Source organism: Tauraco erythrolophus, chromosome Z (genome assembly GCF_009769465.1).
Source record: "Tauraco erythrolophus isolate bTauEry1 chromosome Z, bTauEry1.pri, whole genome shotgun sequence".
Taxonomy (NCBI): Eukaryota; Metazoa; Chordata; class Aves; order Musophagiformes; family Musophagidae; genus Tauraco; species Tauraco erythrolophus.
This window is the reverse complement of record NC_141496.1, coordinates 21,722,156-21,736,626: the sequence shown is the minus strand read 5'-3', so window position 1 is coordinate 21,736,626 and position 14,471 is coordinate 21,722,156. Positions and strand designations below refer to the sequence as shown.

The window sequence follows — 14,471 nt, the reverse complement described above, 5'->3', positions numbered from 1 at the left end:
CCCACGCTCAGTGGCGCTCGGCCGGCTTTCCCAGCGGAGCCGCCTTCAGGAACTACGCGGCCCGCCACGCCCGCCGCGGCGGGCCGCCTTTCGCCGCCCGAGCCCCGGCCCCGGCTCCGGCTCGGGGTCCTTCCTGTTGCCGCCGCGGGAGCGTGGGGCTGGCGGAGCGGGGCGAGGCGGTGCCGCTGCAGGTAGCGCAGTCGCGGCTGTTTGTGTGGGGCGGGAAGGGCGGCTCGGCGGGGCGCACCGCGCGGCCCTCCCCCGGCGCTCCGCGAACGCGGCGCGGCGAGTGTCGCTGCCCCTCCCGCTCCGGCCGGAGCGCCGCCCGCAGCGCAGCTCGCTCAGCCCCCCGCGGGGGCCGGCGGGCCGAGGCGCTGCCTCCCTCTCTTCCTCTCTCCCTCCCGTCGGGGCGGGCTCCGAGGCGCCCGGCCCGCCTCCCGGGGCGCTGCGTCTGCCGGGAGTGGGGGGGGGGGCGGGGGGTCCGGGGCGGGAGCGGCCCGGGCCGCGGAGACTGAGCGGCCACAGCGTGTCTGCTGCGGGTGTTGCGTGGGAAAGCGAACGGGTCAGGTCAGAGCGTTGTCTGATGTGCAGAAGCGGCGCGAAAGCTCTGCTGGCGATCCATAAATCAGGGAAAAGCCTGTATCAGTTTTAACGGGCCTGTGTACCCATTAACCTCAAAAAAGAAAATGGTGTTCAAATTTAAGTTGATCCCTAAGGTGATAACTTCATATTCTTGCAAGTATATCTTTACATTCCCCGCAAAAAAAGTCTGTACGCAAATAATAGATGCTTTATCTGTTGAAGGCAAATCTAAGTAATATTAAGAAGAAATGGAACATTAATTTGATGTATTATCTGGCAGTGACCACGTAGCCACTGGTTTGGTCAGAGGTACAGAGAAGCTCAACAGTGGTTCAGCTTGTGTTTTCAAGAGTTTTTTCCCAAAAGGTTATTAACTTTCCTTGCTTCTACAGTTTTAATCGTCTTCAACCAATACAGTTGTAGGGCAGAATGGGCAAGCTAATTGGGGCAAAGTCTCCAAGTTTTAAGGAGGTCTGAAGGTATGCTACTACTCTTACAACCACTATAGCATTCTTCAGTACTTTCTGATGGAGGACTTGCTGCCTCAAAAGAGGAACTAAGGAACTCTTCTGACCTGCTTTGAAGTTCTTGTTTTTCAGTGTAGACCCTTCTTGTTTCTCATGATTTATGTGTGCAGAGCCTGCAGTTTACCTGAGTTTTATGCCTTGAGCTTTATTAATCCATTTTTCGGCTCAGAATTTGAAAGGTGACCATGTTGCACCAGGTAGCACTTTTAAAAATAGTTTTCCTTATTTGAACTAAACATTTTCGTTAGTGGATTCTAGCATTTAAACCAGGAGTATGAGGTGGAGTTTTAGCAGTAATGACTTTAAATAAGACATGAAACAAGATGTGTCCACAGTTTAAAGTGTCATGGTTTTATTTGTGTAATGTGATTGTCTGGGAGCCATCCTGTTAAGAGCCACTAGAAATCTCAAAACAAAGAAAACTGTTGCTGCACATAAGCACAAGAACAGCTATTGGTGGCAAAATTCCTACCAAAATAATTTAAAGCTGCAACTGTAATTAAACAGATTGAAAACTAGCAAGTTAGAGGTGACTAAGTTCTGTCATCATTTATTTTAAGGTACATGACTTCCAAATTAAGAGTTCTGGCTTCATCCCTGCTGGCTGGTCCACTGAGTCTCTTACACTTGGAAGTTGTTACAGAACCACTGCTGGCATCGGCACAGCAGCTTCAGCTTTAGTAACGTGGAGCATAAACAGCTCTCAGAGCTCGAGCTTCTGTGTTTCCAGCACCATGTCCATCTGCAGTGGTAGCAACGATGGCATGGTAGAGACTGTGGTGGTAGTGGCCCCCTCCAACTTTCTTCCCCCTGCCCTGCATGAAAGGTTCTCTGATAAACAGCTGTCCTGCAAAATAGCTAAGCACAGTTGGTGCTCGCGGGATGACTGACTAACTGAACGTGGTTTTGTTTCTGCTATGGGATAAACCTGTTTGGTAACCCTCTTACATGGCCTGGGCTGTAGCTCTGAATGATCTGTCAAGATGGGGGTCTCATCTTGAAGCATTGACACACACATCTGGTAGGTGAGATAGAAATTACGGTTGTTAGATTCACAGTGCAAGCAGACTGCAATATGGTTTTGTTATCCAGTACAAAGACGACCAGATCACAGCATGGCCACTAGGCTAGAATGAGGTTTCTAAATCTGCTGGGTCCTTGTCTTCACTCCTTGAAGCGTTTCAGACTTTGCAACCAGGGGAGAGAGAACCTGAAGGCAGGAAAAGAGAAACTCACAAGGGCAAACCACTGAGGACTAACAAAGGTCTAACCCTGCTTAGATGATTACCATCTGAAAGTCATGTGGAGTGTAGTCCAGAATGAGACTAGGAAAAGTCAGCCTGTGGTGAAGCTGTCTAAGGCAACCAGTGAAATTACATCCTGAAATGAAAAGGGATGACAGGATTTGAAGTCTGTGCAGACTTTTGACCATTGAAAGACACCTCAACATTAATGGTGTTTGGACATGTAGGTGATTAGATACTTATGATGGTTAAGACTGTGTTGATAGCATATGATTAGAAAAAGTAATTGCTGTTTCAAGCCCCTTACCTAGAAGAGAACCTCATACTTAATTTAGCATGCAGACAGTTTGGACAGATTTTTTTGTCTCTGGAAGAGTATTTCAAATTTCCTTCTAGATGTAGCCGTACCTTTGTAAGTGAAAGGATGACAACTGATCATGCTTTAAGGCATGCACAACAGTTCTTAAAAGATGCTGTTGTCAGCATCACTCCAGGTTTGTTGGGTTTTTGCTGCTACAAAGGTATGTCAAGAATATATTTTCTTTATCACAGCTGTTGTGGAAGATGTATCTTTTTATCTTAATAACTATGCTAGATACAGACATGAAAGTGTAGGGATGTGTTTTCAACAGCACTTAATGCTGACTTTCATGGGGGTAGCAGAGCCAGAGTATTTCCTGCTGGAGTCAAATGCTTGGAGGACTAAGCAGCAGACATCTTACATGATAGGTTAGGAGTTTCACAAGCAAAACCAAACGCTTTCCTCACCAAAGCTGAGTTGGAAACGAAAAGAAATATGGGTGCAGAAAAAACATTCTTACAGCCTTTTCGTCAGCAGCAATGCAGCGTGCTACAGGGGAAAACAAAATTTCTTCCTTTGTTCCTGCCTTATCCATTAGATTTTAGTCGCAAGAGGATACAGTTAGCACTTTCTCTGATCTCCATCTCTGCAGTCACTAGTAGAGGTAAAGAGAGGGGAGAAATTATGTTTGTGGCAGAGGAGGACAGCAAGTAGGCCTCTGCAGGTGAAAGAAGAGAACTTGCAGAAGAGTAGAATGGTGACAAACAAACGGCAAAGGACATGGAGAGACAAGAAGGATTTTTAGAGAGCATAGGATACAGTATGTTGAGGAAAAAAATCGTTCTCATTCATTACCAAATATGTTACAAAGTGAACCTAGTATCTGTGTCACATAACTAAACACACAAACCTGTGTTTAAAAGGACAGAGGTTGCAAAGTTGAAGTATTCAAAGATTGGAGTATTAAACTTAGATGAATTTAATGAAGATTAAAATTGCCTAGGCAGTCTTAGTCATCTTGGTACATATCAATTAGTATATTATTATGTTAATATCAATTAGAAATACTTAGTTATCCAATCATTATTTTTCTCAAGCTGGACAACTCTCAGAATAGGGAATGTTTTCTTGGAGCAGCAAAGTGATAATGTTCTGTTCACTTTTGCGTGAGACTGATCTGCCTTATTTGCTGCTTAACAAACCATAACTGTTCCTCTTGGACGTCTTTTGCAGTGCTTAATATGAATCACAGCTAAGTTTTACGTAAAAGTTAATTTCTCTTCAGAACATGTCTATCAGCTAAGACAAGTACTGGCATTATCCTTATTCTAAGAATGGGGAATAAAGCACAGAAAAAAATCCGCTAATGTTGAATGTTCAGTTTGAGAGTTACTTGGTTTCTTTCAAAATATGTAACATTATTCAGTGGTGCACAGGACAAATGCTCTTTTGTTTTCCAGAGTTTCATGAAGTAGGTTCTAAGCAGAAGGAAGAAAACAGGGAACATAACTGTCAGATGTAAGTGGTCCCTCAAGCTGTGGTTTTAGTTATGCTTACTGCAGTATTGCCTTCTTTTTTCCACAAACCATACCCGTGTCTCCTCAACTGGGCAGTGAAACTGCTGGTTCTGCAGAACTACAACCCAGACAACTCCAAACCAGACTCAAAACAATTCTGTTCCTCTTTTGATTTATTTTTTTAGCCAGATCTATTGCCCAGTCCCTTTCATTCCACCACGGCAAGGGAAAAGACAAATACCTGTGCCGCCACAAATAGGGGGAGGAAAGACACTGAGACTGAGCAGCAGGGAAGAGCGATGCGTTTAACTCATAGCACTGCCGAAGACAAAGTACCATGAATTCATGTCACCAACTCCAGGTACACTACAGCTAGCAGGAACCTCTTTCCCACTAGCAGGAAAGCTCAGTTCAACAACAGATGAGTCAGGTATCCTTGAGATAACCTGTAATTCTCTGAATGCAGTAGTGGCCTCATGGAAACGTAACCATAGTGTATCATAACATATACAAACAGAATGAGGTTTGTCAAGCAACTTTGATTTTTGACATGAACTCTTTGTGTTTGATATCCCACTCCTGATTATAAGCTTTTAAGACCATATAGAGAATACTGCATATCATACCACAATGAGGTAAACATAGATCAGATACCCAGTATAAAAAAGTCTTTAGATAACTGGAACACTAGGAAAATAAGCCGTTGAGAAGAGGTTATTGTAATAGAAAGTGTCAGGCAGTAAGTTCAGATAGCACAACTGGCTCCATCCCATGTTAAAAATGTTTATTGAAAATGCAGTCTGATGAAAAGGGGTAGAAATTAGATAAAAGAGCAGTTAATCATGTTCATTCTTCTTCATTTTGCTCTTCTGCCTACAATTTTCTTTTAAGCTGTATGGACTCCAACTGCAGCCTTTACATATATGATAGCTGCATCTATTTGTAAAGTAATAAGTTTGGTGATCATAAGCTTCACCTATCTGTTTTCAACCATAAGCACTTGGAAAATAAACTATCTTCACCAATCCAGCTTTTAAGTAGACCGTAAAGTGTCAGTAAGCAACAGTTCCCTAAGCCTTAAATCATGCTGTCAAGCCAAACTTAGTGCGTGCTGTGTTTTGAAAGGATTATTTTTCTTCATGGAATACTATAAAATGTTCTGGGTTCTTTATTTATAGCCATACTGCAGAGAAAATCAAACTGGTGGTCAATGTTGTGTTCATTTGTCGAATTGTAAAGCACAAATATGTTATTTACAACAGATTTTAAGTGAAGGATGCATTCAAAGCATTATCTTAAATTAGCGTTTAATGTCTGCTTAATCTGCACCATAAACCAGTGCCTGTGGAAGGCAGGGATCTCGGTACTGCAGTCTTCTGGAAAATTCTGGCTAAAAACGCTTCTGAGTATTTAGAGTTTGAATTTATTTTGAATTTCAGTTCAGCCGTTAGGAATTTAAATTTTCATCTGCAATTTTCTGGCTAAATCTAAAGTGTAATTTAAACTCAGAGTGTTGCAAAACGCAGAACAAGTGAGGAATCTGTTTTTGAGACCTAGGTCTGGCTGTTCAGAAAAAGCATGCAGGATGCTAAGGTGAAAAAGAAATGAACAGAGTGAAAGAAGACAATACCACATTACCAGTCTTCTACCTGAGACCACTGGTAAGGTCTTAGAAAGAGGCTGTAGAGTAATAAAAGTCTGTGAAGGCTACTGTCTTGAGGAGTGGTCAGAGGGATGCAGAAAAATGTTTTGTAATGGGAATGGCAGAGGAGTAGGTGGGTATCTGTAGCAGTGCGTGAAATCTCTGGGGCCTGCGGGTTTGTTTCAGAAGTATTTAGCTGCTGGAGGAAGTTGGTGCACAGCGTGAAAGGAATGCAAAGTACTGTGGAATCAGTAGGGAGGAAGAAGGTGAGCTAGAGCTATAGAAAAATAAGGGAAATCAATAGGAAAGAAAGGAACAAGAGGAGAGCTGTAAACAGTTTGGAAAGGAACGGAGTTTCTACATGAAAGGAAATAAAAATATTCCTGTGAACGAAGAAATCTCTTTGTAAACAGTGCTTAGTAAAGGCAGGTTTGACAGTGTGTAGGAGAGAGAGAAAATAGGGAGGAAATGAGCAGGAATTCAAAAGCTGAACATCACCAGAGGAGCTGAGAAGGTTGAGACGTTCCATCGAGGCCAAAGAACCAACAACAATGATGTGGAAGGGAAGGACTTTGGGGTAAAGAATCTGAGCTGATGATTTATAGAAGGGCTACAGTGACAGATGAGAGGAAGCAATACGTTAAGGTAGGTAAGGGAAGCCCCATCTTGGGAAAGCTTTGGAAAGAGGAGAGGAAAAAAGCTTTAGAGAGTGTGACAGCAAAAGTGAAGTGCAAGAGAAAGAGGATGCTATCAGGCAGTGCAAATAAGGCTGTTAAGACATTATTATCACCGAGTCCTTATTGTATCCTCTCAAAGAGCTAAGATGAGCAAGAGAAAATCATGCCTTTAAACTCAAAATCATGTCTTTAAACCTTACAACTTCCTTCAAATCTTGTCATGGGTGCTGAAACTGGGAGGAAACTGGAGCACAGCCAGATGAGATGGCTTTGTGCGTGCACTATTTCCGCCTCTGCACAGACATGCAAGTGTGTGCAGCCAGATAAGAAACCCCAAGCTCAACACTGATTTGGATTTAAAACAAGAGAAAGAACGGTTAATTTTCATCCGGATCAGTATTCCCAATCCGTTTTAGTGTGGGATCACACAAATGCCCTTGAGCTGTCGAGGGCAGGACTAGTGCTTTCAGTAGCATTTCCCTGAAGCGGAGCCTCCGGTGGTCACCTCCCTTACCTCTGCTCAAGCACACCTGGGGCGCGAAGGGAGAGGGGGAGCCACTGCTGTCCTCTGGAATGCGCTTCCTCAGGAGATTGAGACAGTCATAGTGCTTCTGCAGTCCTTGTTTTGCCACTACTACTTCAGCAATTGTTTGAACCCCAGAGAGTCGAGTTGATTGAAAACTGCTTTCTTTCCTTTTTCATTCTCTCCTTCAGTTGTTTTTTTTTACTGGAGGCATTAGCAGGATGAGATAATGCAAGAGGATTGGCAGCACACAGCTAGGAAGGCATAGAGCCATGTCAGAGCTTTTCTTAGGTTGATGTGGTTTCTGGGATTGGGCCTTTACAGTGTGTTTCCGTGAGGATGCAGAAAGATAATGCACACCTCACTCTTTCTGTCTTACCTTCCTCCATTGCCACTCCAGGTTTCAAATAGCTGATGTCATCCTTCCTTACCTTGTGCCAGCTCTGGTTCTCATCTGCCTCTCCTGTATAAGATTCTAAAGCATCAGGAAACAGTCCCTCTGAAAGAGCAGATACTTCTACCATTTTTCTTTGAAGAAAGAGTCCTGAGTGAGGAATTCTTTAGGAGGTAGCAGGAATGAGAGCTTTTAGAGCCATGATGTTTGTTTAGCAGTGCACGAGACTGCAGCAAGTCCCATGTGAGGACTGAAATTCAGTCTAAATAGAATTCCATTAGCTTAAAAATGATCTGCTCCCCATTGTTTGGCCCGGAGTGCTCTGAATGCATATAGTATGTTATTATTAATGCATTATTAAACCATTCATTGCCTGTAATTCAAAGAGCCTTAATACAGTAGACTGCAATAATCTGATTTTTATTCTGGGAAATATGCTGGAAAATGTGTCTGCTGTGATGTTTGAAGTAGTTTAGTGAAACAATAGTCTCTAATAACTGTGATAAATTGTTCTCAGCTGTGCTGTTACAAATTGGAAATACAGCTCCTTTAAAAATCACACTGGTCTTACAGTGGAGCAGTAAGAAAAGAAGTCTCATGCTTTGAAAGCAGGAAGACATACTTTTGAATATTCTTAATGTTAATTTCCGCATGGAGGACTTGATTCTTAGCTGTGGTAGCTCAAAGGAAATTCAGATTTTGAGTCTCACTTTTCGCAAACCTTTTTCAGTCCCAATATAAGCAACAGCATCCATCATATTGCTTTAATTTATATTACCTGTTGTGGTGCTAAAAGAGATTCAAAACACAATTGTACATTGACCACTTTATTTAAATGGGTAGTGTGTTGTAAAAACTACTGTCCCTGCTGTACTTGGCCCATGATGTTTGTATTACAGAATAAGATTCTCAAGGGGTAAGTTGAAGGGATTTTGTGGTGTTTTTCACCCCAGGAGCTTCTGAAGCTGTGGGACTCTGCCAGTGTTAAATTCATAGCAGGGACACAGTTATACTTAACTGCAGTTGTCTCATTTCCTGTTTTTGTTCAGGTCAGCATAACTGACAGAATCTAGAAGAAGGACACGCATTCATCAAATATGGAAGAGGATACCAAACCTCTCGTGGTTCCTGTGGGAGACGATGAAAGCAATTATGGAATCATGAATATACAGTTTAATCCAGAAGATTTTAAGTGCAAAAGGTATGAGGAAGGCTGAACCTACAGAATGATTGCATAGCAATGAGTTGTTTTAGCAACAGAATCCTACAGAAACAGAAGATTAACGTTTGGAAACCAGGATCTGAGTACAAACAGTTCCTACTTTGTCTCTATATGACACTATATCCAAGCACCAGGTGAACAGATGTTCATGCTGTGTTTTGTTTCTACGGATAAGACTTTTCTATTGACATCGCTTCAGGGAGAGTGCTCCAGTAAGAACTTGGCATATGGCTTTTAAAGTGCTCTTCAAACATTTAATGTCATGTGTGTATACTGAAGCATGATGGTTTTTATTTAGCACAGCAAACTGAAATCTTGAGAGTGTACAAGAAAGCTTGCCAGATGATGTAGAGGAATGACTGTCAGTATGTGTCAATGGCTCCGTATGCATTCTACAGATGATACCAGATACGGTGTTTTTGCTAGTACTTGAGGGACCTTTACTGCCATTAAGAAAAAAACTGCAGTATTTTTTGAGGTTGAGCAAATAGGAAAAATTTGGCAGCCCAGCCTTTCTGCCATGCCTGTGAAAATAGTACATATCAAAAGGAGGTTGGAGTAGGAGACTTGCTCTGCTGTTGCAGTTAAGACTTCTCTGAGCTGGTCCTGGAACCAAAACTAAGGTTGAAGTGGGAACTAACCTTAATGCTAGCTGTAGGCACCAGCTCTGCTTTTCTAGATGAAGGAATAGCTCTCTGCTACTTGTTGAACTCTATTTATGGCTTTTTTGCCCTCTGCATTCAGCATCGATTTCAGTAGAGTACTTTTCCTGAACTGAAGATGGCACTGTTGTATATAAAAAAAATCTTGTTAGGGCCCACTTCAGCAAAAAAGTAGTTCTTGATTACAGTGTTTTGCTGCTGTCCCAGTAAAGAAAGGAGGATAAGGGTCTGTGTGAGACCAGGGGAACAAATGGAGCACAAGTGTAGGATCATACGGAATTGCATATATAAAAATTTAGGAGACAGTGGAGTACTTTTAGGTGGGAAAAGGCAATGTGCAAAATGAATTCTTACTTTATCTTCTTTCTGAGGAGTGTCTGAGGCCCTCCCAGTGTAAGGATGCTCCTAATTTACATGATTTTGGGGAGCTCCTTGTGTCGGAGGAAGTGTGTGTTGTTTTCGAGGAACGGGGGGTTTCAGGTGGTGTGGTGATGCAGGAGCAATGAGAGAAGTTTACACCTTTGTGATATATTGAAATGCCAAGATCCACTTTCCAAAAGAGAGGTTAGGTATTGTTTCCTCATTGTGTGCATTTTTATTGTGATTTCTTAAGTTTGTACACTCAGCTTCATAAAAGGTCATAGCATGTAGCAATTGGTTCCTTCCCCAAAAGCAGAAGCGTGTACTTGGATTGTGTTCCCACCTTCACAATCTCCAGCTTTGCAGATCCATCCACTTTGTCCATATTGCTCCTCCCTTAGTACATTCTCACATTTTCTGCAACCTAGTCTTTTGCCTTCCAACCATGCAGAGGCAAACCATAAAGATGAAAGGCAATGAGCCCTGGGATATCAGGAAGGCCTGGAAATCTTAGTGGGGCCAAACCAGGCTGAACCTCATCTCCAGGTATTGGAAGAGGTGATGCAATCTTTAGAAGGAATGAGGAAGAGCAGGCCATCAGAGTCTGTGTCAGGCAAGGTCAGAGCAGTGGGCGGTTTGAAGGGCTGCTTCTTTAGAGCTTTAGGGAGTAGCAGCTCCAGGAAAAGAGGTTTATCATGCATTAAAGTATCAAACAGTGGAAGTGCAATAGTATGCGATTTGCTCTGCTTAGTTTGCTCCTTATTTAACTCGCTCCTCAGAAACGTTATCAGACATTTGTGGGTGGTCATTTTGCTTTGATTGAGATAGCTCTTGAAGTGTTTTGTTTGATTTGCTTGTAATCACTATTTGTGCTGTTCTGTTTGAGCTGTTTGAGATTTGACAGCACTTACATAGTTATTTGGTTTTCTTAACAGCTAGGAGGATTTGGGATTTTTGAAAGGCATACTTTTTGGTGTTTACATAAGAACAATAAGCTAATTGTGCTTTAGAGTTGTAAATGAGTTTGTCTTAGTATTCTTTTGCTAATTTGGGGGAAATATAAAGCCACTTTTAATCCTCTTAAAGAGGAAATTACTGTTCTTTACAATGACACGAATTACACTGTATTAGGTGCATTTTTCCCATTTTATAGGTCTCTTTAGAATTTAGAATGTCATTGCTGCAATGGCTTATTGATGATTATTGTATGCAAGAGAGGGAGTTTCTTTTTTTCTTCTGACTGCTAAATCTGTATATTGTCTTCAGGATTACTTCAACCTTCAAAGAAACAAATGATGTTTTGTGTTAGTTGTTTTGCATATGAAAAACTTGACAGTGCCGCCTGCGAAAGAGAGGTCAAGCCTTCTTCCTTTTTCTATTCTTTTTGAAGTCCTGTAGTGTTCTCACACAATGTAGGAGGGATTAGTAGGTGAAATTCAACAGCTATAAATTAAACAGTATGGTAGATGACAGTCAGAGAAGGCTTTTTCATGCAAAAGTGGTTAGTTCCCTTTTAGTTTCAAAGTTCTTTTAACTTAGAAAAAGGTAGACAATGGTCTGGACTAACCTGTGGGAAACCACCATTTCTGCATTCATTTACCTCCACGCCCATGGGGTCTTTTTACTCCATTGCCTGCTATTCATTTTTCTGCGTTGCTAACTTGTTTACTGATTCCTAGTATTACTACTTCCTAACTGGGAAGCATTAGAACCTTCTTAATTAAGAACTTTGTACTTCTGTGTAAGGTAAGAATTATAGAAGGGCATAGGCTGGAAGGGACCTTAGAGATCATCGAATCCAACCTCCCTGTCATGGGCAGGGACGCCTCTCAACTAGATCAGGCTACTCAAGGCTCTGTCCAACCTGGCCTTGAACATCTCCAGAGAGGGGGCATCCACAACTTCTCTGGGCAATTTATTTCAAAGTCTTACCACCCTCGTACTGAAGAATTTCGTCCTAAGATCTAATCTAAATCTGTTCTCCTTCAATTTAAACCCATTTCCCCTTGTCCTATCAGTGGACACTCTTGTACAAAGTCCCTCCCCAGCCTTCCTGTAGGTTGCCTTCAGGTATTGCAAGGCAGCTATTAGGTCCCCCAAAGTCTTCTCTTTTCAAGGCTGAACAATCCCAGCTCCCGCAACCTGTCCTTGTAGCAGAGGTGCTCCAGCCCCTGCATCATCTTCGTGGCCCTCCTCTGAACATGCTCCAACAGATCTATGTCTCTCTTATGGTGAGGACACCAGAACTGGACGCAGTATTTGAGGTGGGGTCTCACAAGAGCAGAGTAAAGGGGGAGAATCACCTCTCTTGACCTACTGACCACGCTTCTCTTGATACATCCCAGGATGCGGTTGGCCTTCTGGGCCGCATGAGCGCACTGCCGGCTCGTGTTGAGCTTCTCATCTATAAACACCCCCAAATCCTTCTCTTCAGGGCTACTCTCAACCCACTCGGTGCCCAGTTTGTATTTGTGGCTAGGATTGGCCCGACCCAGGTGAAGGACCTTGCATTTTGACTTGTTGAAACTCATGCAGTTAGCACTGGCCTATTTCTCAAGCTTGTCAAGGTCCCTCTGTATGGCATCTCTTCCCTCAAGTGAGTCCACGGCACCACACAGCTTGGTGTCATCAGCAAACTTACTGAGGGTGCACTCAATGCCATCATCCATGTCGCTGACAAAGATGTTGAACAGCACTGGACTCAGAACAGACCCCTGAGGGACATCGCTTGACACTGGTCTCCATGTAGACATCGCACCATTGACCACAACCCTTTGAGTGCGACCATCCAGCCAGTTCTTTATGCACCGAGTGGTCCATCTGTCAAATCCGTGTCTCTCCATTTTAGAGACAAGGATGTCATGTGGGACAGCGTCAAATGCCTTGCACAAGTCCAGGAAGACAACATCCATTGCTTTACCCATGTGAACCAGCGCTGTAGCTTTGTCGTAGAAGGCCACTAAATTAGTCAGGCACGACTTGCCCCTAGTGAAGCCATGTTGGCTGTCACCAACTGCTTGGTTATTTTTTTATGTGCCTTAGTACAGCTACCAGGAGAATCTGTTCCATGATTTTACCTGGCACAAAGGTAAGGCTGACTGGTCTGTAGTTTCCCGGGTTGTCCTTTTTTAAAGATGGGGGTAATGTTTGCCCTTTTCCAATCTGTAGGAACCTCACCAGACTGCCAGGACCTCTCAAATATGATGGCTAGTGGCCTAGCAACTTCAGCCGCCAGTTCCTTCAGGACCTGGCCTGGATGTATCTCATCAGGTCCCATGGACTTGTGCACCTTCAAGTTCTCTCGGTGTTCCCGGACCTGATCTGCTCCTACCCTGGGTGGTTCTTCACTCTCCCAGACCCAGCCAGCATCCTCTGTGATTTGGGTGGTGTGGTTCAAGTGGTTGCCAGTGAAGACTGAGGCAAAAAAGTTGTTGAATATTTCAGCCTTCTCCATGTCCTCAGTAACCAGGTCACCTGTATCCTTCCGGAGAGGCCCCACATTCTCTCTTATTTTTCTTTTTTCTCTCATGTACCTATAAAATCCTTTTCTGTTATTTCTAATATCGCTGGCCAGATTTGACTCTGTCCCGGCCTTAGCTTTTCTAACCTGGTCTCTGAGTACACGAGCAACTTCCTTGTACTCATCCCAGGTTACCAGTCCCTGTTTCCATGCTTTGTGTATTCCCCTTTTGTATTTGATGTTAGCCAGGAGTTCTTTGTTTATCCATATAGGTCTCCTGGTGGTTTTGCCTGATTTCTTCCTTTTAGGGATGCAATGCCTTTGAACTTGGAGGAGATGATCCTTGAAAGTCAACCAGCAATCTTGGGCTCCCAGTCCCTCCAGGGCTTTATCCCATGGCACACTACTAAGGAGGTTCCTGAAGCAGCGAAAATCAGCTCTTCTGAAGTCGAGGGTTTCAAGCTTGCTGAGCTTCCCCCTCTTTGCTGCCCTTAGGATCTCAAACTCCACCATCTCATGATCACTGCAGCCAAGGCTACCCACGAGTACAACATTACCTACCAGCCCTTCGCTACTGACGAGAACAAGGTCTAACATGGCACCTCTCCTCATTGGTTTCTCTATTGGTTTCACTTGGATAAGGAAGTTATCGCTAATGCATTCCAGGAATCCCCTGGATTGCTTGTTCCCTGCTGTGTTGTTTTTCCAACTGATGTCAGAGTGGTTAAAATCCCGCATGAGGACCAGGGCTTGTGAACGAGCAGCAACTCCTATCTGCCTATGTAGGGCCTCATCCACTTGGTCCTCCTGATTGGGTGGTCTGTAGCACACTCCCACTGTAAAGTCTCCTACCCTTCCTGCCTTTGACACAAAAGAGGGAACAATGCTTGAAATGTGGTATGGTGAAACTTGTGATTGATTCTTTGTTAAAACGTGTATCCTGTGAGTGACAGAGGTGACTTAGTATTGTGCTCAGAAAGGTTATTTTGGTCCTGCATCCAGCATTTTAAGATACTTGTATGGTCGTGCTGTAATCGTTACAATGACCATAGTGATATCAGTGTGGAAAAAGTTTAAGTAAAATGTATTCCTAAGAGAATAAAGATCTTACAGGATAAGCAGTAAGCATGCTGTTTACAGTGCTTATGTAAATTTACGCAGCTTAAAAAGCAAAAATCAAGGCAGCCGTGGAATTCTTTGGAACAGGTTTCCTGAAGAGAAGTGCACTGACTTCTGTAATGTTTCTATTCAAATAGGCAGTTCCCGATTAAGAAATAGCAACCTATCAGTATAGTCATCTTATTACTTTTTCTCCTTACTTTCATTCCATGATAGTGAATCATTTTTACTCCTTAGTTTC

At 43.2% G+C, this 14,471-nt stretch overlaps 1 protein-coding gene across 1 annotated transcript in view; it reads left to right on the top strand.

Annotated features, from left to right (window-relative positions):
* The first annotated feature begins 162 nt into the window (after positions 1-162).
* Positions 163-14,471, top strand: part of SLC38A9 (solute carrier family 38 member 9) — a 51,580-nt gene continuing 37,271 nt past the window's right edge. The window contains exons 1-2 of the mRNA XM_086628867.1: positions 163-191; positions 8,457-8,608. Coding sequence (XP_086484993.1) covers positions 8,505-8,608 — 104 coding nt within the window. The 5' untranslated portion in view covers positions 163-191; positions 8,457-8,504. The remainder of the gene's footprint in view (positions 192-8,456; positions 8,609-14,471) is intronic.